General features: G+C 36.6%; 1 protein-coding gene across 4 annotated transcripts in view; it reads left to right on the top strand.

The window, feature by feature from the left end:
• Acsl4 (acyl-CoA synthetase long chain family member 4) overlaps positions 1-20,017 on the top strand; it is an 85,656-nt gene extending 65,639 nt beyond the window's left edge. For all 4 annotated transcript variants that reach the window (XM_090326774.1, XM_090326775.1, XM_090326776.1 and 1 more), the window contains exons 12-16: positions 449-523; positions 3,393-3,584; positions 7,396-7,510; positions 10,427-10,584; positions 17,218-20,017. In XM_090326774.1, the coding sequence (XP_090182900.1) occupies positions 449-523; positions 3,393-3,584; positions 7,396-7,510; positions 10,427-10,584; positions 17,218-17,375 (698 nt within the window). In that variant the 3' untranslated portion in view covers positions 17,376-20,017. The remainder of the gene's footprint in view (positions 1-448; positions 524-3,392; positions 3,585-7,395; positions 7,511-10,426; positions 10,585-17,217) is intronic.
• Positions 20,018-21,567: the final 1,550 nt, after the last annotated feature.

Genomic DNA, 21,567 nt, shown 5'->3' with positions numbered 1-21,567 from the left:
CATGTCTGTGCCAAAGAATTTTAGGCACTATTTACATATAATTTCATTTAATTTTCATAGCATATTTCCACATGAAGGAGGTCTGTAATATCTCCATTTAATACAAGGAGAAAAGAGAAGCTAACATAGGTTAAGTAACATATGCAAATTACACAGCCAGTAAGTAATAGAGCAGAAATTCTTATCAAAGTCTGTTTCATCAGAGTCCTAGGTAAACAGTGGTAGAACTGGCCCTACTCTTCTGAGAGAGAAGAGTATCTTGTACATATTCATTTAAAATATAGTGCTGAAAAGCAAAAGTACACTGGGGAATTGGAATTGAAACCCAGAAAAGTTATACTTTGCACTCGTTCATTCTTGTTCTAACCTAAATCCATTATTTCTTGAATCTCTTTGTACACATGTGAAATGTGGTAGACTAACACTTGTGTCACCTTTTCTCTTCTAGTTACTGACTACACTACTGGCAGAGTTGGTGCGCCACTTATTTGCTGTGAAATTAAGCTTAAAGACTGGCAGGAAGGTGAGTATTTTGTGATAAGCTTTCATGATTATATTTAAAAGTGAAAACCACTGTGAGCTTTAAGAATCCCATTTTTGAAGGTGTTTGTATGAGGCATGCCATGATTCTTTGTGATTGCCTTTTCCCTATGCTTGTTGCCTATTGGTAATACCTGAGGTCCCAAGAAAAAAAGAGAACGTCTAGATTCTAGACATGGTGAGGAATACTTGACCTTTAAGGCTAAATAAAAGCAGTTTTAGGAGGATCTGTCCCTGGGATTGGAGAAGGTGAGGAGCCTTCGAAGCTCAACTTTGTTAAAAAATATGGTAGAGCTGCCAAGCCTTCATGTGATAGAGTGACTGATTATTCACCTAGGTAAATCTGTATTGAATAACAATCGTTTCTAACAAAGGCTTGTATTGATCAAAACTCAACTGTCCAGCGATTTATATATTTGATTGATTTTAATTTATTTTTATTATTTGGGGTAATTTTTTTACATTTGTGTTTTAAAGGTAATGTACAGAGGAGTTGCAGATAAAGAGTCCATTTCTTTTTGAACCGTGTCACCATTTCTCTTGCTCTCTCCCAGATTGTCCCTTCCATCCTCACTCACAAGTTGTATCATTCATGTTCAACATATCATCTTATAATTGATTTTTTATTTTTGCCTTCAAAGGCAAGCCACTTAGAGGAAATCTGCAGTTTGCAGACCTTTTCGAAGTCCTTGAAAGCAAACATCTTCTTATGATAAATATAATACTAAATATACATTGACATAATGTGTATGATTAAAGAAGTAAGCAATTACCAGCCTACCTGTGTGGACAAACGAAGAATAATTGAAAAGCTCAGGATTTAAAAATGGGTTTACTATTTGTAAGGAAATGGAAAGACTTGGAAAAAAATCATATAAAGTAAATCAGACCCAAAGAAACATAGGCTCCATGGTTTCCCTCATTTGCAACAATTAGTATATGTTTAAGATTCTCCTAACAAGAGGATCATAATAGCTCAAAAACTATGTACATATGTCTATATAAGATGAGGCTAAGCAAAATGAACTCCAGGATATAGAAACAAGAGGTTTATCTTTGTCATTGTTGTTCTTAAGGTACTATGTGAAGCTATTTCTTTTTTTTTTTCCTTTTCCCTTAAGATTTATTTCATGTTGTCACTTTATCTGACTTTGGTACTTGGTGTTTTGCATATACATTTATTCGTGTATTTGAAAATGAGAAGATAAGGGAAAAACAAGACAAGTGAGAGGGGGAAGAGGGAGGGAAAGTGGGATAACCCATGGGAAGGGATAACAATGTTCAAGAAGTAATGTGCCCACTACCTGATGGATGTAACTGCAACCCTTCTACATCACTCCAACAATGAAATAAAATTAAAAAAAAATTAAAAAAATGAATTCACTTTGTTATGGGAAGGGTCTTTTGTATTTTTCATTATATATCTGTATATATGTGTGTATATATGTATGTATACATATATATAATAAGTTCTCTGTGAGCAAACAACTATAACTTTCAAAACTCACTTTTATTTACTTATTTTGGGATGGGTTCTCAGTAGGCTATCTAGGATACTCTCAAGCTAAAAATTACATTTAAAACTCAAGTACAGTCCAAGAGTTTTACATCTTCAGGCAAAGTAATCCCTTTTTTTCACAGAAAGTCTGAAGAAAATTTAAGTACTGCATATATTTGCATTTGACCATAGCTTCAAAGTTGTTTCATACATTAGTTGTTAGACATTGGAATTCAAGGAAAATATATAGGCAATTTTGGTGGGAATAATTTTTACTTAACTTTTTGTTTTGTTATTTGCTAGTGTTTCACATAAATGTCAATTTCAATAGATTATTTTTGGACATATTTGCGATTTTTTTCCTTTCTATGAAAGAATTTTGCATTATTAAATAGGAACAATCTTAATGTTGGAACTTCAGTAATCTTTGTTAAATTGGAATGAATCATTTTAGCCGGGCGTGTTGGCTCACGCTTGTAATCCTAGCTACTCAGGAGACTGAGATCTGAGGATCACGGTTCAAAGCCAGCCCTCGCACTAAAAAGTCTGAGACTCTTATCTCCCATTAACCTCTAGAAAATGGTAAGTGAGGCTTGGCTCAAGGGTACGGTGGTAGGTAGCCTTGAGTGAAGAGCTCAGGGATGGTGCCCAGGCCCAGAGTTCAAGCCCTATAATTGACAAAGAAAAAAAAAAGAATCATTTTAAATTTATAAGAACAGCTTATAGCTGGAAGGAGCTCTGTATTTTATTCAATAATGACATAAACCTAAATATATCAGTTTAGAAATTTAGACTCTGCCTATTTTTCTTAAAATGAACTTTATTCAACAATAAACTTTACTCGCAAAGTAGTCTTGAATTATTTTAGTAATCAACTTTTTCCGTGTCAGAATTTTTAATCATGACTGGCCACACTGAAAATTCATACAATTTCCTATACATTCCCATAGCTTTCCCTTCTCTCTAACTTCATGGTATTGCATTTTTGTTTTGAGCACTCACTATCTGTTCTTGATTAAAATCTTAGCAAAGATCTATAATGTAGTAGTACCAATTTACTTATAACAGCCTTATGCATCATTTCCTTGGGCATGATTTCAACCTAAGCTTTAATTCTGCTCTAAGGGTGATATTTTATGTCATGGGCACGTTTCAAATAGGAAGTTGACAGTGGTGATTATTGGTGCTTTTGTTGCTCTTGAAATTTCAGCCATCTATTACCCTCATGTGAAAGCAATTAAAAATTAAACTAATATTCTCCCATATCATGATATAAATTTTGATCTGGGTAAAAATTTTAATAGAGGAAAATTTTGCTTTTAAACAACAACTGATTTGCTTTTATGATTTCTAGGTGGTTATACAGTTCATGACAAGCCAAATCCCAGAGGTGAAATTGTAATTGGTGGACAGAATATCTCCATGGGATATTTTAAAAATGAAGAGAAAACAGCTGAGGATTACTGTGTGGATGAAAATGGACAAAGATGGTTTTGCACTGGTGATATTGGAGAATTCCATCCTGATGGATGTTTGCAGATCATAGGTCAGTGTATTTAAGTTCTGTGGTTTTCATTAGTTTCTGTATTTTGAACAAAAGATAATATTGATTAGGTCATCGGTATGATTCTGTTGATTTAATCTTTGAACACTTTATTTATCATATGTTTAACCTTCTCTGTATGTGAAATACATGGTAATTAATCAGCAAAAAAAATCTGGGGCTGGGAGTTTGGCCTAGAAGTAGAGCGCTTGCCGAGTATGCCCAAAGACCCGGGTTCGATTCCTTGGTACCACACACATAGAAAAAAGCCGGAAGTGGTGCTTGTGGCTCAAGTGGTAGAGCTCTAGTCTTGAGAAAGCCCATGTAGTTTATTTGCATGAATAGAAACAGAACAGTGAAACATTTTGAAATTATTTAAAGAGTGACTGGTAAAAAGATTGATCAGGATATATTGTTTATTTTACATGTGTAGAAATGTTACAATGACAACACCCCCCCACACACACTACTAATGTATGGTAATAAAAAGAAAGAAAATGATGTCCATCTTCAAAACCAGCTGGTTCTTCTGAGGTCTTCTGTCACTTTGGCATTGCCTTTAGTAAGCCTTCAGAAGGAGACCTTGGGGTGGGGAGTTTGGCCTAGTGGTAGAGTGATTGTCTAGCATGGATGAAGACCTGGGTTTGATTCCTCGGTACCACATACATAGAGAAAGCAGGAAGTGATGTTGTGGCTCAAGTGGTAGAGCTCTAGCCTTGAGAAAGCCCAAGGACAGAGTTCATACCCTGAGTTTAAGCCCCAAGACTGGCAAAAATAAATAAATAACTAAAAAGGGAATAGACCTTGATGCTCAAAAAGCAACTCAAATTGACTCCATAGGAAATACTCTGTTCACTTTAAACAGGTAAACAAATTTTTTTTTACATGGGCATAGTAAGCTTTAGGAAATTGATCTGTGCTGTAGGCTCTCTCCTTGATTCTTTGTTTTTACTTATGTATTATCCTTAAGTAGTTATACAGAAGGGTTTCAAATGCACATATCAATTTTTTAATATAATGTATATTGCTCATCATACCTTCCATCATTCTCCCATCTCTCCAAATTCCACTCCCTCAAGTTATCTGGTTCCATTTTCATATATGTACATTGAATATTATGACTATATTCACCTACCCTTCCCTCTCCATTTGTCTTTCCCCTCTCCCCAAGCTGAGCCATCATCCTAAGACATGCCCCTCCATTTTTCTTAGTGTATATTAATTGCACAAAGTAGTTTTATTGTGATATTGCCATACATGCATGCAATATACTTTGATTAATTTTAGTCCCTTTATTAATTTTTATTATCCCCATCCCATTAAAATTAATTTTAATAGATTTCATCATGCTATATATTGAGTACTTCCATCATGTTCACCCTCTTCATGCTCTCCTTTTGCTTATCCTTCCTGCTGGTTTCAACTCCCAGTCCCTGCTTTACATTCCTGTTACTCGTTTTACAAGGTCTAGATTTCTTTCTCTCTGAGCACACTGAGTGCCAGAATTACAGGCATGAGCCACTGGTGACTGCCTCGCTGAATATATATATATATATATATATTATATATATATGGAGAGAGATGTGTTTATATATTTATACGTGTGTGTGTGTGTATATATTGAGAGAGAGAGGGAGATGGGGAGGTGGGGTGTTCAGTTTTCTAAATGTGGACATCCAGTATTCCCATCACTTTTTTAAAAGAAGCTGTCTTACCATATCCATTGTCTTAGCTCCTTTGTTGAAAGTCAGATAGCTGTATCAAGATGCGCTCAGTGCTGGATCTTTTGTTACACTTGAAGGAGTTCACTGTTGTACCAGTACTGTGCTGTTTTGATTACTATGGTTCTGTAGTATAATTTGAAGTCAGGTATGATGATACCTTCAACATTGCTGTTTTTGTTCAGGATTGCTTTGGCTATTCGGTGCCTTTTATGCTTCCAAGTAGATAATGGGATTCATTTTTCTGTTTCAATGAAGAATATCATTTGAACTATTTTCAAAAATATAGTCTTCACAGTATTAATATTGCCATTTCATGAGCATGGAACTTCTTCCATCTTTTTTTTTTGCCAGTTCTGGGGCTTGAACTCAGAGCCCTGTCTTTGGGCTTCTTCAAAGCTAGCACTATCACTTGAACCATAGCACTGCCTCTGACTTTTTTGTATGTATGTGGTACCAAGGAATCAAACCTAGGTCTTTGTGTATGCTAGGTAAGCCCTCTATCACTAGGCTGTGCTCCCATCCCAGACTTTTCCATTTTTTAATGTCTTCATCAGTTCCTGTTAATTTTCTAAAAAATGATCATCAGCTTTAAGGATTTACTTTATGGGACTATCCTTGAGGTCTTTTAAGTATAGCATTATAAAATCTGCAAATCAAATAACTTTTGAGTTCTTCTCTTCCTATTTGTACCTCCTTTTTTTTCAAGAACAGATTATTTTTTTGAAGTTAGGACTTCATGCTTTCTCTACTTGCCTGCTCAGCTAATGCTCTACCTCTTGAACCACACCTCCAGAAAAAACTTTAGGTTTTATTTTTGTCAGTCCTGGGGTTTGAACTCGGGACCTGAGCACTGATTTTGGGACTTCCTAAGGCCTAGTGCTCTACCACTTGAGCCACAGTACCACTTGCAGCTTTATGTGTGTGGTACCTGGGTATTCATACAAATGAGGCAAGCACTCTACCACTAGGCCAAACTCCTGGCCCCCAGACTAAATTATTTTTGTGGGTCATGTGGCTTGGACTTGGCCTGAGGCTGTCCCTGAGTTCTTCAGCTCAAGGCTACCGCCCTACCCTTGAGCCAAGCCCCACTTCCCATTTTCTAGAGGTTAATTGGAGATAAGAGCCTCAGGTCCTTTTGTGCCCAGGCTGGCTTTGAACCTTGAAGATTAAAGTTTTGTTTGTTGTTTTGGAGATGGAGTTTCAAGCACTCACCACCTGCCTTGTATGGCACTGAGCTGTGATCCTCTAGAACTTAGCCTCATAAATACCTAGAATCACAGGCATGGGTCACTGGGACTCTGATCTCCCTCTCCCTTCTCCCTCTTCTTTTTGGTTGTGGGACTCGGACTCTTTGCCTGCGCATTGTTCCTGAGCTCTTCATCAGTGCTAGATATTTCTTATATCATTATCCTTGTAAAAAGGTAAAGTCATATATGAAAACATGGAAATTAAATTAGCATTTGTTGAATGTACTCTATATGGTAGATGTGGTGTTACATGCCTATAAAAAGATAAGCATCATTATCTGATAAAAGCAAAAGGAAAAAGGTTAACTGATATTCATGAAATTACATTGCTGGTACTGGGCAAGTCTTCCTTTCAAATCAAATACACTCAAATGCAGTTCCTTCCATTAACTTCATTGTGATATTTAAAATTTTGATACACTAGTAAGGTTTAACACTGTATATGGTAGCCCATGCCTGTAATCCTAGTGACACAGAATGCTGAGACAAGAAAATCTTGAGTTGAAGGCCAGTATGGGCAAAATTAGGGAGACCTGATTACATAAAGAAAATCAAATACAAAGGATCAAGGAGACATGGCTCAAGAAGTAAAAGTACTTACTAGCACAGTAGGTTCAAGTCTCTGGATCAGACCCAATGCTACTAAAAGAATAAAGATGCTAAAGCTTTGGTAAGAGTGTGATTTAGACAATACCTTTTACCTAGGCAAACATTATATGTAACAAAATTTTAAGGAAAATACCTTTGTAAATAAACATTAATGCATTGAAATTCAAAGACATTCATAGCTGTGCATACCTTTATGAAACAGACAGTATAACTTAACTTTCTTCATATTTTCAGATCGTAAGAAAGACCTTGTAAAACTACAAGCTGGAGAATATGTTTCTCTTGGGAAAGTAGAGGCAGCACTGAAGAACTGCCCACTTATTGACAACATCTGTGCTTTTGCCAAAAGGTGACTTCTCAACATTGTGTTTTGTGGTTCATATGCTTACAGTAAAAGGAAAATTAGAAATGAATTTGTCTAAGTAGAAGCATAGGGTAATATTAAAGTCTTCGTAGAGCTTTCATCCATATTAGGAAATTGTGCATTTATGAAAGTTCTTGACTTCAACAACTTGATGGTTGCTTGCAGTAACTCAACCATTATAACTGTTCATTGGACACCTACTGGCTTGATAAGTTCTTTTTTTTGCCAGTCCTGGGTCTTGAACTCAGGCTCTAAGCTCTGTCCTTGTGTTTTCTCAAGGCTAGAGCTTTACCACTTGAGAAACAGCATCACTTACGGCTTTTTCTATGTATGTGGTACTATGGAATGGAACCCAGGTCTTTGTGCATGCTAGACAAGCACTCTACCACTAGGCCAAGCTCCCAGCCCCATTGATAAGTTCTTATCTATGCCACAGGTTCTTTTGTTCAACATACATAACAAATCCATTGCTAGTACATATTGAGAGGCATTTTTAGCCCCGAATTTTCTAAATCAAAAGCCTCAGAGATTGAACCATTTACTTTTTTATTATGGGTTTTTCTGTTTTACTTTTTTATTACGGGTTTTTTTGTGTAGGACAGTCTTGGGTCTTGAACTTGGCCTAGATACTGTATTTAGATACTTTTTGCTCAAGGCTAGCACTCTGACACTTGAGCCACAACACATACACTTCTGGCTCTTTCTGTGTATGTGGTACCAAGGAATCAAACCCAGGGCTTGTGCATGCTAGGCAAGCACTCTACCATTAGGCCATGCTCCTGGCCCTGTGTTCTTTTTTATTTATTTTTTTTATCATTATAATTGGGAGCCAGGTGCTGTTGTCTCACATATGTAATCCTAGCTACTCAGGAGGCTGAGGTCTGTCATTCAAAGCCAGCTCAGGCAGGAAAATCAATTAGAATTTAATCTCCAGTAAACTACCAAGAAGCCAGAAGGGGAGCTGTGCTTCAAGTGGCAGAGCATTAGACTTTCAGGGGGAACAAAAGCTCAGGGACAGTGAGTTCCAGCCCCAGGGCAAGTACACCTACACAATCACAATTTTAGTTAAAGTAAAAACCTTACCATCTTCACCATTTCAAGTATATTCACATTGTTGAACAATCAATCTATAGCATGTTTTCATCTTGCAGGATGGAAAATTTCTACCCATTAATTAACTCTTCCTTTCCCTATTCCCATTGGCCCATAGCCACCAAAATTCCACTTTCTATTTCTTTTAAATTTTTTACATTTTATTGTCTTTAAATTTGGACTTCTCTAGATACATCATATGAGAAGACTCTCAAAGTATTTATTGTCTTCTTTTGTTGTTGTTGTTGTTATTGTTGTTGCTCATGGGGCTTCAACTCTGGGCCTGGATGGTATCCTTGAGCTCTTCAGTTCAAAGCTATCACATTACCCTTTGAGCCACAGCCCCATGTCCCATTTTCTGGTGATTAATTGGCGATAAGTGTCTCATGGACTTTTGTGCCCGTGGCTGGCTTTGAATCATGATCCTCAGATGTCAGCCTCCTGCATAGCTAGGATTTTAGGCATGAGCCACCAACCCCCGGCCAAATAATTCTTTGTCTGCTTTTAATTGTTTTAGGTAGCTACTGTGATATAGAATCACATGTAGTAATTGTATAGTTAATTTTATTATAATTAATTTTATTATTTATAATACTTTTTTTTAACTCAGAGCCATGTTTATTTCCAAGTAAACCTGGACTATATAATTCTCCTATTTATGTTTTTGACCATAGCTGGGATGACGGATACATGTCCCTGCTGCCCAACTTTTACAAATTGTGATAAAAGTCTCAGAAATTTTTTACCTGGGCTGGCCTCAAAACATTGATTGATTGATTGCCAGATCTAGAGTTTGAACTCAGGGCCTGAGCGCTGTCTTTGGCCTTTCTCAAGGCTAAAGCTTTACCACTTGAGTCACAGCATTATTTCCAGCTTTTTCTATGTATGTGGTACCAAGGAATCAAATCCAGGTTTTTGTGTATACTAGGCAAGCACTCTACTACTAGGCCAAACTCCCAGCCCCTGGCTGATGTAGTTTCACTTATTAATTTTTTGCTTTTGTTGTCAGTTCTTTGATGTTACATCTAAGACTAATTGCCAAATCCTTAATCATTTACCCTGTTTTCTTCTGAGAGTTGTATAATTGTAGCTCTTAATCTGATGTAGTTGGAGTTCATTTTTTTTTCTTTCTTTTTATCCCCCAGTCCTTGGGTTTGAACTCAGGGCATGAGCAATGCCTTTGGGCTTTTCTCAAGGGTAGCTCTCTTATCACTTGAACCATTCAGGCTTTTTCAGTGTGGTACCAGGGAATTGAACTTGTATTCTACCACTAGGTCAAACTCCTGGCCTTGAGTTCATTCTTGTATATGTTGTAAGGTATGTTGAAGAAACTATCATTTTGCCATTGAGTGTTATGAACCACTGCTATTGAAGGTCATTGGTGTATAGATGCAAGGGCTCATTCTTTTTTTTTTGCCAGTCCTAGGCTTGAGCTCAGGGCCTGAGCACTGTCCTTGGGCTTTCTCAAGGCTAGAGCTCTACCACTTGAGACTCAGCACTATTTCTGGCTTTTTTCTATGTATGTGGTACCAAGGAATCGAACCCGGGCCTTCATGCATGCTAGGCAAGCACTCTACCACTAGGCTAAACTCCTGGCCCCAGGGCTCATTCTTTTATGAGCTTTTTCCTAGTCCATTAATTTGCCTCTCTTTATGACAGTGCTATGGGTTTTTAGTCCATCTTAATGAAACTTTAACAAATAAGAGAAATGCATATCTGGAGTTATTTATCTTTGTGCTATGTCATTGGGTAATATGTGAATAAAAATGCTCAGTGTTTTAATTCCTATTTAATTTTCTAATTTTTTAGTGACCAGTCCTATGTGATCAGTTTTGTTGTTCCTAATCAGAAAAAGTTGACTCTTTTGGCACAACAGAAGGGTGTGGAAGGATCTTGGGTTGATATCTGCAATAATCCTGCTATGGAAGCTGAAATACTGAAAGAAATTCGAGAAGCTGCAAATGCCAGTGAGTATGTTTTTGTAAGGCTGCTAAGGTCCACAAAAGTTATCCAGAAATATTTTGTGCAAAGTAAGGATGTAGAGCTATGTAGGCCGTTTTCTGAAATGTGTATTTAATCTTATAGGAAATGGGAAGCCATTGTCAGGTTTGATGAGATTAGTGATATGGTCAGATTTACGTTCCTTTTTAGATTTTTCACTTTGGAAACCAGTTCAAAGGTGCATGTAAGGGGGCAGATTGAACCAGAAGAGTTTTAAGTTAAAGAAACATTAGAGGAAGAGGCATGTATGGAAGGAATAGAATCTCCATATGTTATTTTAAATAGCAAATATTGCAAGAATTACATCAAAAATACTTCTCCATATTGTATCCCACGTTGTCCCCAAGACCTGATTTCCCACTCAGTATAGTCTTTTTTTTCCACTTTTCTCATATATTTTTATTGTAATTAATAGAAGGGTTACATTATATTCACCAGATAGAAGGTGCATTACTTCACATACATTGATACCCTTTCTCATGCCTTGATCCCCATTTCCCTCCTTCCACCCCTGCTCCCCAACTTATTTTCCCCCTTTCCTTATCCTATTTCAAAAAAATAAACATATATACCAGATAACAAGATAAGATACTGTAACTATGAGATATAACAAAGGGACATTAAAAGAGATGAGAGATAACAGTAAATTTAGGACAACAATTACTCATTATATGGCTTTTGTTTCTATGTCCTGGAGGTCCTTTCATTTAGTATCATCCTATCTGGCCTTATGTATCTAGGTTTTGCTCTATTGTAAATCTCTGCAAGGATAGCCCAAAGTTTCTACTGGTTATGACTAATGAGGGAAACCAATGAGCCTAAGTTCCTTTGAGTCTGGCTTACTTCACTTAATATGATTTTTTCCAAGTCTTTCCATTTCCTTACAAATAGGGCAATGTCGTTCTTTCTGACAGCAGCTTAGAATTCCATTGTGTATAAATACCACATCTTGTTGATCCATTCATCAGCTGAGGGGCATCTGGGTTGGTTCCATATCTTTGCTATGGTAAATAGTGCTGCAATGAACATAGCCTGCTTTATTTTATTTAATTCTTTTTAAATCTTCAAGTAGTTGTGCCAAGGAGTAACTACTCTTAATCTATGATATTTGTTTCCATTTTTCTAAAGATAATGCATGTTTATTATTCTTTCTTGCCTTTTTCATCTGAGATATTATCAGTGGACTTTTCTTCTCACAAAAGAAGATGTAGCTTTCTTAAATCCTTATCCAGTCATAGTACAATTTCATGTCCATGTTTACCATTGTGACAAAATATTTATGGCTGAGCCATATATTTTATGATTACAGTTTCTTTCTCAGACAAGTTTATTTTTGTTTTGTTTTCTTGACATTTTTTCCTCCATACCTGTTGGTACTGTTACTTCTTCCTCGAGATATTTTTTTTTTCCCGGTCATGGACATTTGACTTCAGACCTATTACTCTATCACATTAAGTAACAGCTCCACTTAGTTTTCTGGCAGTTAATTGGAAATAAGAGTCTCATGAACTTTCTTCTTGTCCATGCTAACTTTGAACCATAATCCTCAAATCTCAACCTCATAAGTAGCTAGGAATACAGGCATGAACCAACAGTGCCCGTCTCTCCAGATCCTGAAACAAACATAAAAGTTGAAATACAAGAAGGTATACTTTTCTTGGGGACATCGTTCTTAACAGTTCTCTGTCCTGGTGCTGAAGTTGAGGCTGGCTATGCCTGCAGGCTTCCCTTCAGGGCCACCAGGGGATTTCCTTGGCCTCACTCCTGTTTTGGATGATCACTTCTTGGATCTCACTGTATAGTTTTTTGCTTCTACCCTCATTCATCTAAGTAGAGCACATCTTTTCTAATAGTTTGCTGAGATGTATATTTTTTTCTTTTGTTGGTTGTGTGAGTTGGACTCTGGGGCTGGGTGCTGTCCCTGAGCTCTTCAGCTCAAGGCTACTATGCTACCACGTCTGGGTTTCTAGTGGTTAATTGGAGATAAGAGTCTCACAGTCTTTAGTGCTGGGGCTGGCTTTAAACTGTGATTCTCAGGTCTCAGCCTTCTGAGTAGTTAGGATTACTGGTGTGAGCCATCGTGCTGGGCTGAGGTATAAAATTTTGAGATGTAATTATGTGTCAGATACATCTTGATTATATGTTCAGCTTAAAGACATGGCTTGGCATATTTTACAAGTCTAGATAGTAACTCATGTCACCTTTACATTTTGTAATCTTGGTTTTCTTGGCTTTTAATATCTGTGTTGGTGGCTGAACAGTCCACATGTCTACTTCTTTTTTCTTATTCTTTTTAAATTTTGGGGTGATGTATAGAGGGGTTACAGTCTCATTCTTCAGGTAGTGGGTATATTACTTGAACATTGATACCCCTTCCCATGCTTTTCTTCCATTTTCCCTCCCCCCACACTCTCCCAATCATCCTGTTTTTCCCTTCCCTATTTCAAATACAAAAATTATATATATACATATATATATATATTTAAAATATACCAGGTACCAAAGTCAAATACAGTAGCAGCATGAAATAAACCTTAAGGGGAAAAGAAATAGCTTCACATAGTACATTAAGAACAACAATCACAAAGATAAACCTCTTGTTTCCATATCCTGGAGTTTTACAGGAATCATTGTCTCTTTCTAAGCTTTCAGAGATATTAATGTCTGATGTGCTTTGGTGTAGAGACTTGATGTGGATCCTTTCAATATGCAGATGTCTGCTATCAGTTCTAGGAATTGTTTATCATCTCTATTCTTTTGCTTGTTTTACAACTATGATCATTCTATATTCCAGATTCATCTTATCCATTCATATTTTCTTTATTCTTTTCCTCTGTCTGTATGTGGGTGTGGGTGTTTAGAAGAACTACTTTCATATGTTTTTTTCCATATATTTTTATTGTAAGTAATAGAAGGGTTACATTGTATTCACCAGTTAGAAGGTGCATTACTTCATATACATTGATACCCTTTCTCATGTCTTGGTCCCCATTTCCCTCCCCCCACCCCGCCCCTCTTTTTATATGATTTTTGACCCTCTTGTTTTTATTGCCTAGGTTTGTCTATTTTCTTTTGTTTTTCTTGTCATTTGGTTTTATATTTTGGAAGAGTCCCTCAACTTTTACTTGTCTCTACTGAATGTCCCATTTCACCCTACAGAATGTTAGACTTCATTCATTTGCTTAAAACATAATTACCATATACACAATGGAATTCTATGCTGCCATCAGAAAGAACGACATCGCCCCGTTTGCAAGGAATGGAAAGACTTGGAAAATATCATATTAAGTGAAGTAACCCAAAGGAACATAGGCTCAATGGTTTCCCTCATTTGTAATAATTAGTACAAACCTAGGACTCTCCTAACTGGATTACAATAGCTCAAAACCTATATACATATATACATAAGGCCATATAGGATGAGGCTAAATGAAAGGATCTCTATGATATTGAAACAAGAGCTTTATCTTGAGTAATTGTTGTTCGTAATGTGCTTTGCTATTTCTCTTCTCTTTTGTTGCCCTTTGGTTAATCTCATGTTGTTACTGTATCTGACTTTGTTACCTGGTATATTATATATACGTTTATTTGTTTATTTGAAAGAGGAAAGGGAAGGGGGGAAAACAAGATGATTGGGAGGGGTGGGGAGGGAAATGGAGAGAAAAATATGAGCAGGGTGTCAATGTGTGAGAAGTGATGTACCCTCTGTCTGGAGAATGTAACTGTGACCCCTCTATACATTACCAAAAAAAATAACCTGGGCCGGGAGTTTGGCCTAGTGGTAGAGTGCTTGCCTAGCATGCACGAGGACCTAGGTTTGATTCCTGGGGACCATATACATAGAAAAAGCCTAAGTGGTGCTGTGGCTCAAGAGGTAGAACTCTAGCCTTGAGAATAGCCCAAAGACAGTGCTCAGGTCCTGAGTTCAAGCCCCAGGACTGGCAAAATTAAATTAAAAAAATGACCTGACATTTCATTCAAGTCAAAAAACAAACAAATAATTTCCAGAGATTTACACAATACAGTATAAATTAATCTAAAAACATTATAAATTTTATATTAAAATTTTGTCTAAAACATTTTCCTTAGTCATCCTCTTCATGTTTAAACGACATAGTATTATAAGAATGAGAAGTAGTAGGGGTAGCCTGGCAAGGTGGCTCACTAGCTACTTAGGAGGCTGAGATCTGAGGATCACAGTTCAAAGCCAGCCCAGGCACAAAAGGACTTGAGACTCTTATCTCCAATTAACCACTAGAAAACAGGAAGTGAAGTGGGGCTATCGCTCTTTGGGTAGGGTGGTAGCCTTGAACTGAAAAAAACAGGGATAGTGCCAGGCCCAGAGTTTAAGCCCCATGACAAACCAAAAAAGAAAAAGAAAAGAAAGAAAAGTAGTAGGGGGTAAGTTGGGCCACTACCAATGGCTATAAACTTTGGTTTATGCTACCCCCTGCAGATCTTAATTCATAATATTCAAGTTAAGATAAAAATGCTACATGTAATTTTTTTCTTTCAGTGCTCATTTTGTTTATTAGCAATTACTTTATTCTGTTTATAAGAAACTGATTATCAGTTTATTTCTGGAGCTTGTGGTACTAAATAGTGTTTAGGAGTTTCAAAAATAAAATACTGCAAAATGTACTTTCTCCCACGGTTTTCATGTTAAGTAGCAATTAAGTTAATGGAAGTTAAACATATGGTCAGTTAAACATATTTTTAACTAGTGTGTAACTGAAGTAATGTGCTTACCTTTCTCAAATCTCTTAATGCTTCTGGAATAGGATATATGTAAATAGGAAATGTAAAATGAAGGGAGCATGTTAGAGCCAAACTTATAGTTGACAAATTTAACTCTTATCTTGAAATCCGGATGGAAGCTGGGGATAGGTATTTTAAACATTCCTGCAATGTATAAAGAGTAATTCAAGCAAATTTTATCTTTCTTTGTTACTTTTTAGGCATTTTTATATTTATTTATTTTTATTTTTGTTGGCTTTAACTCTGGGCCTGGGCACTGTCCTTCAATATAGTGCTCTACCACTTTGAGCTACATCTCTGCTTCCGGTTTTCTAGTGGTTCATTGGCGATAAAAGCCTATGGACTTTCGTGCCTGGCCTGGATTTGAACCACAATCCTTAGATCTCACCCTCCTGAGTAACCAGGATTATAGGCATATGCCACCAGGGCCTGGCAGGAACTATTTTTAGAAAGTAATATGTTCTAAGTAATATTTTCTTTTTGCCAGTCCTGCACTTGAACTCAGGGCCTGATTCCTCTCCTTGGACTTTCTCAAGGCTAGAGCTCTACCACCTCAACCACAGCACCACTTCTTGCTTGCTTTTTTCTATGTATGTGGTATCGAGGAATTGAACCCGGCCTTCAGGCATGCTAGGCAAGCACTCTACCATTAGGCCAAACTCCTGGCTGAGTTCTAAGTAATATTGGAAAGATAAATTTCATACTCTGTGTTGTATTCTTACCTCATTTTAATGAAAAAAAGTCACTAATTGAACCAAACTTTCACAAAATTCACAGTAGTAAAAAAAAAAAAAGAACTTCTCTGAATTTGAATTTCTTGTCCTTTCCACCGAAACCAAATTGTTTCTAAGGTCACCTAGGCTATTTCGGAAAACATGCAAATGTTTTATTCTAAATAATTATTAGTTTAGAAAGCTACACATAAAATAAATTTCATATGCGCATTCACATTCCATTAATGGCCTTCAGAATTCTAAGTATGAACTTACATTAATAATAGTTGTCATAGTAGGATATAATTTATGGCTTCAGTTTTAAGAATAAAGCTAACAGTAATCGAATACAGTGTAATTTCCTCTGACCTTATTTGTTTAAATATCTCCAGCATGCACTGAGCTGCCTAACTCAAATACAATATGTGCCAATACAATGTATTAGCCCTTATACCATTAAAAGGTATTGAAATTCACAATCCCCTCATAATAGATTATGAGAAGAATAGTTGTTTAGGGGCTTCATTTTCTTCGGAATGAATTAATAGACATATGTATCGAAGGTTCTCTTTGCAACACTGTGGTTGGCAATGAAAAGAAATGAGGACTCTACTTTTACGTACCTTGTGTTCTAGTGGGTGACACAAAAGTGTAATATGCTGTGAAGGGGGTAAATTCTTTAAACAACCCTTAGAGTAAGTGGATGTAGAGGAAATGGGTGAGTTTTCTTTTACTACAACTGATCCTCTTCTCTGAGGCAGTGCTATTTGAGCAGCCATGGGGATGAAGTAAAGCAGCCATAGAGCTAAGATTGGAGATGATCCCAAGTAATAGAATCCAGCCTTTTCAGAGAAAATTGTGGTGTGTGTGTGCCAGTGTGTGTGTAAGATGATCCAACTAAAACACTTGTACACACTTTGAGAAATATAAAACAAAATTCTAAGGTAGTGGGACCGTTAGGTACTTTGTCCATACTATTAAGTATGTTTGTTGCATCATGTAGGTAAATTCTACATGCTTCGTGTTTTATTGATTATTCTTTTCTCCCCCCTTTTCCCTCTCCCTCCATGTCCTTTCTCCTTTTTCTCCGTCTTACCCTTTCTTCTATTCCGATTTTCCGCTTTTCAGTGAATTTGGAGCGGTTTGAAATTCCAATTAAGGTTCGCTTAAGCCCAGAGCCATGGACCCCTGAAACTGGTTTGGTTACCGATGCTTTCAAACTGAAAAGGAAGGAACTGAGGAACCATTACCTCAAAGACATTGAGCGGATGTATGGTGGTAAATAAAATGTGACTGTCTTGTTTCCACTTGCTGACAAGGTGGCCCCAGTGAAGCTTTTTTGGTTCTAGAGTTTCTTTGTTGAGCTCTCTATTAGAATGTTAGGGTGTATCATTCTAAAGACATGGTAATATCAAAAATAAACCAAAAGTGATTAAAATAGTTATTTGAATCTACTTTTACTTGGTTTTGTATAGTTCTAGTGAAACAGAAATGGAAAAGTTCTTTCCCTTTAGCTGTGTTATTAATTTTAGAGCAGACACTTTTTAAAAAATTAGCCTAAGATACAATTTTTTTCATAAAGAAAAAGTAATTTAATGTTGAACAAAATAAACTGAAGTTGGAGTAGAATGTAGTTTGAAGAAATTTGCAGCCTTCAGTATCTATTGTCTTCCTCGTACAGAAGTTTAAATAGTGAGCATGAAAAATGTGTGTTACCATGACTCAAAGTGCAACAGGCCTTTAAATTCTCTTCCAACGATTTATCTTGAAGGGAAAATTCAGTCATAATATACTCTACACAGTTAAATAATACCTTACGGGGTATTGTTTTACGTTCACGATACTACATAGATTAGACATAGAATCATTTTAATAATTAATGTGAATAATTACAGTGCCTAAAGTAAGAACAAAACAACATATACATACCAAAAATCTATTAACACTTTTTGAAGTCAAATTGAACTGTTCTTTTGAAACCTTGAGTCCTAAAACGAGTAATTATGATTTCCTTGAAGAGGAAAGTACATTTTGAAAAATGCTTTTCTGTATTGGTTTGAAGTGAAAGACTGAGACCAGGAAGAAAATACTAGAATGTAACAGGAATCCTTTTCTGTTAGAGAAGCTGGTCAAATCACATCATTTGGAATGATGACCATTGTACAGCACCAAACCTGAGAAAGCTTTAGACTTTGACTTTATCAAATGTAAAAAAGTATACAACTACATTTGTAATTCATGATCTGTTTGATGTTGCCGATTTGATTCTTGATCAGTCATTTGCATTTCAGAAAGCCTGTCCTTTTGCTTTCATTTTAGCATAGCAGGTTATGATGAATGACTTCTCAAGGTCTTGTTCAAACCTACGGGTGACTAATTTTCTTTGGTGAGTTTTCAGGAAGTTAAAGGGAAGAAAACACTGTTGATCACTTTTCTTTTTTGCTGTTTGTAAAGAATTCAGAAATGGGAAATGCTGGATTTGGGAGGATAGAGTTACTTGATAAGGGACTGAAGTGTGTGTAGTAACTTGGAGTGTGGGTTTCTTTTTAAATCTTTAATTAAAATCTGGGATTATAGTTCCCTGATAGTCACACTTGAACCTTAGTTACTGTTAAATGCATAAACTCTTAATACTGTTATTCTTTGCACTTTTTCGTAATCATTTTATATATACGTATATCTGTGTGTGTTGCTTACATTGCTCTGTACAAATGTGGGCCACCACTGTAAGAAAAATTCTTGTTGCTCTAAAATATTTATAAAGAAAATATTTAAATGTTGTGTATATGGTGGTAATAATGAAAAATCATCTGGTATCTTTAACAAGATCGAAGATTTCTGTAAAGATGTCTGTGCAGTGTTTTGCAAAATACAATTTTAGGTGAGTGTTTCTCTGAAATTATGTATGAGTATTCTCATACTTTCTAACTTGTCTTTGAACAGTAAAAAACCATTATCAAGTTGACTACTATTCATTTTTTCCTATTCTCAACCCACTATTTATCCTTTCAAGGTAATTTTCTTAGACTTATCCAACTGGTGATTCCATCTGCATTTAGAATGGTGGCTTTAAACATGAGTGCATACATACAATCTTGTCTCAGACATCAGCTCTCCTATCCACCCTCATCTCCCGAAAGCTGGAACACTGCCAATGAATGTGTTGAACAGGTCCTTTAGAAATGCTTAATTAACATGTAAGGTTGGGTGCTGCTAATTCTTTGCAAAATCCTAATATTGTTAAGGGACCAGGGAGATGCCACTACCCTCTGATTTTTTTTTCATCTAAAAATTTCCATGTTTATGTAAGTAGAAATCTTTACATATTCATAGTGATTTTTAAGTATTTGAGCCTAAAGATTTTGATCTCACATTTTTATACCTGTTTAGATCATACACAGTTATTATTACATGTCAGTCATCAAAGTTGTACTTATTAAACTTACTACAAGTATGTACATTTCTAAGTCAAACACTTTTGACATTTGCTTTAATGAACATATTCTGCTTCCTTGTTGTTTGTATTTTTTTTGCCTAAAGTGGAGGCTGAATTGTGTAACTTTTCTGAAAGGAAATGGAAGCGATCAATTAAAAATACTCGGAAGTAAAAGAGAATATACTGTTTTCTTTGATCTCAAAGCTGGATCAGCAATCATTACCTGTATTTTCCTGAGAGCCTATGAGAAATGTTTCTAGGGTAGCAAGATGAAAACAGGCTAGCAGAGGTAGTGAAGTGTTTTCAATTTGGAAAGAAATATTTTAATTTTTTAATGTAGCTGCAAATTATGTATTCATATTTGTATCTTCTGTCCAAATGCACGATTGCAGGGTTGTTATGTAGATTTTGTTTAATTTTGATGAAAAGCTTTGTTCTTAAGTTTGCACTCAAAAACTTATTCAATAAATCCAACCTATGTTATCATGCCTATTTGTGTCTTTTTTTTTCCTTCAGTTTTTTGTTGTTGTTGTTGTTGTTGTTGTTGTTGTTGTTGTTGTTTGGGGTAGGGGGGCATTTACAGAGCTCAGAACTGAATTCAGGGCCTTGCACTTGCCAGGTGTGTGCTTATCCATTGAGCTAAATCCCCAGTCCTCCAATACCATATTTTTTCTTAAAACACTTCACTTACAAATTCCTAAAGCCAGGCTCAGTGGCTCACACCTGTAATACTAGCTACTCAGTAGGCTGAGATCTGAGGATCACGGTTCAAAGCCAGCCCAAGCACTAAAGAACAAGAGACTCTTATCTCCAATTAATCACTAGATAACGGGAAGTGGGGCAGTTGATCAAGGTACAAGCCCCATGACCCACGAGAGAGGGGGGGGGAGGAGGGGGAGAGGGGAGAGAGGGAGAATCATGTAATCCTTTGAGATGCCACGGGGAGACAGAAGACCAAGTGATTTCGGCACATTGTAGACCATGGAGTTGAAGATTCTGTGTGCCGGAACTTGGAAGGGAGGGATAGAGACCCATTTATATTTCAGCTTTTGGGGAAGGCTTCCTTGAATATCTCCAGTCTGAGCCTAATGGTGAAGAAACAAGGGTGATTATCATCAGATTCTGACTAGTTATAAGAAAGTATGTATTCATTCCCCACAGCCGCACCTTTTGCCCAAACAGCCTTCACTAAGTGGAGTGACAGCAGCAGGACCCTTGTGGACAATAAGCTTGAGGTTACAAACTAGGGATCTCCAAGAGCTAGATAGATAGATACTGATGCCCCTGCCATTGAAGTGGCCAGAGCACACCTCTCATCCCAGGGAGTCTTCTGTTTTACCCATGTAGGCTAAGCAGTGAGAACTGTTGAAATGCTTTATTTTATTCCATTTACAATTTTTTATTGTAAAAGTGATGTACAAGATTCAGTTATTGAATAATTTCTTTTTTAAGTGTCACCCCTCATTTGCTCCCAGTTTTTTCCCTCTTGAAGCCCTCTCCTCTAAGTTGTATAGTTCATTTCCAACACAGTGTCCAGCGAGTATCACTGCTGAATTACCTCACCTCACCTTACACCATTTCTATCCGTCCCCTTCCTCTCCCCAAATTAGATAAATTTATATACAAGACAAAAGGGACAGAAATCAAAAACAGTAACAAAGGTGGGAAAATAGGGAAAAAGCACAAAAAGTAAACTAAAAACAACTCCTTTTTGTATTTCTTGGAGGTCATTTTGATAAGTAACATTTTATATGACCATATGCGTGTGCACGTGCACGCACACACACACGCTGAGCCCTTGTGATCCTCTCCTAAGAATATCCTTGTTTGGTCTCATTGTGTGAATGTTATAGTCCTGTTTAGTTGTCTTTTCCTATCTATTGGGTTTACTTGTGGATTTATAGACATGTTTTAATTATAACAAATAAGGGAAGATATGCCACCTGTGTTTTCCACTTCTTTATGAATTTGGCAATGTCATTCTTTCTGATGGAAGCATGAAATTCCATTGTGTGTGTGTGCATTTTCTTGATCTATTTTCT

This window comes from Megascapheus bottae, chromosome X (assembly GCF_031878675.1).
Source record: "Megascapheus bottae isolate mThoBot1 chromosome X, mThoBot2.hap1, whole genome shotgun sequence".
Lineage (NCBI taxonomy): Eukaryota > Metazoa > Chordata > Mammalia > Rodentia > Geomyidae > Megascapheus > Megascapheus bottae.
Note: the sequence above shows the minus strand (reverse complement) of the source record. Positions and strands in the feature narration are given on the sequence as shown.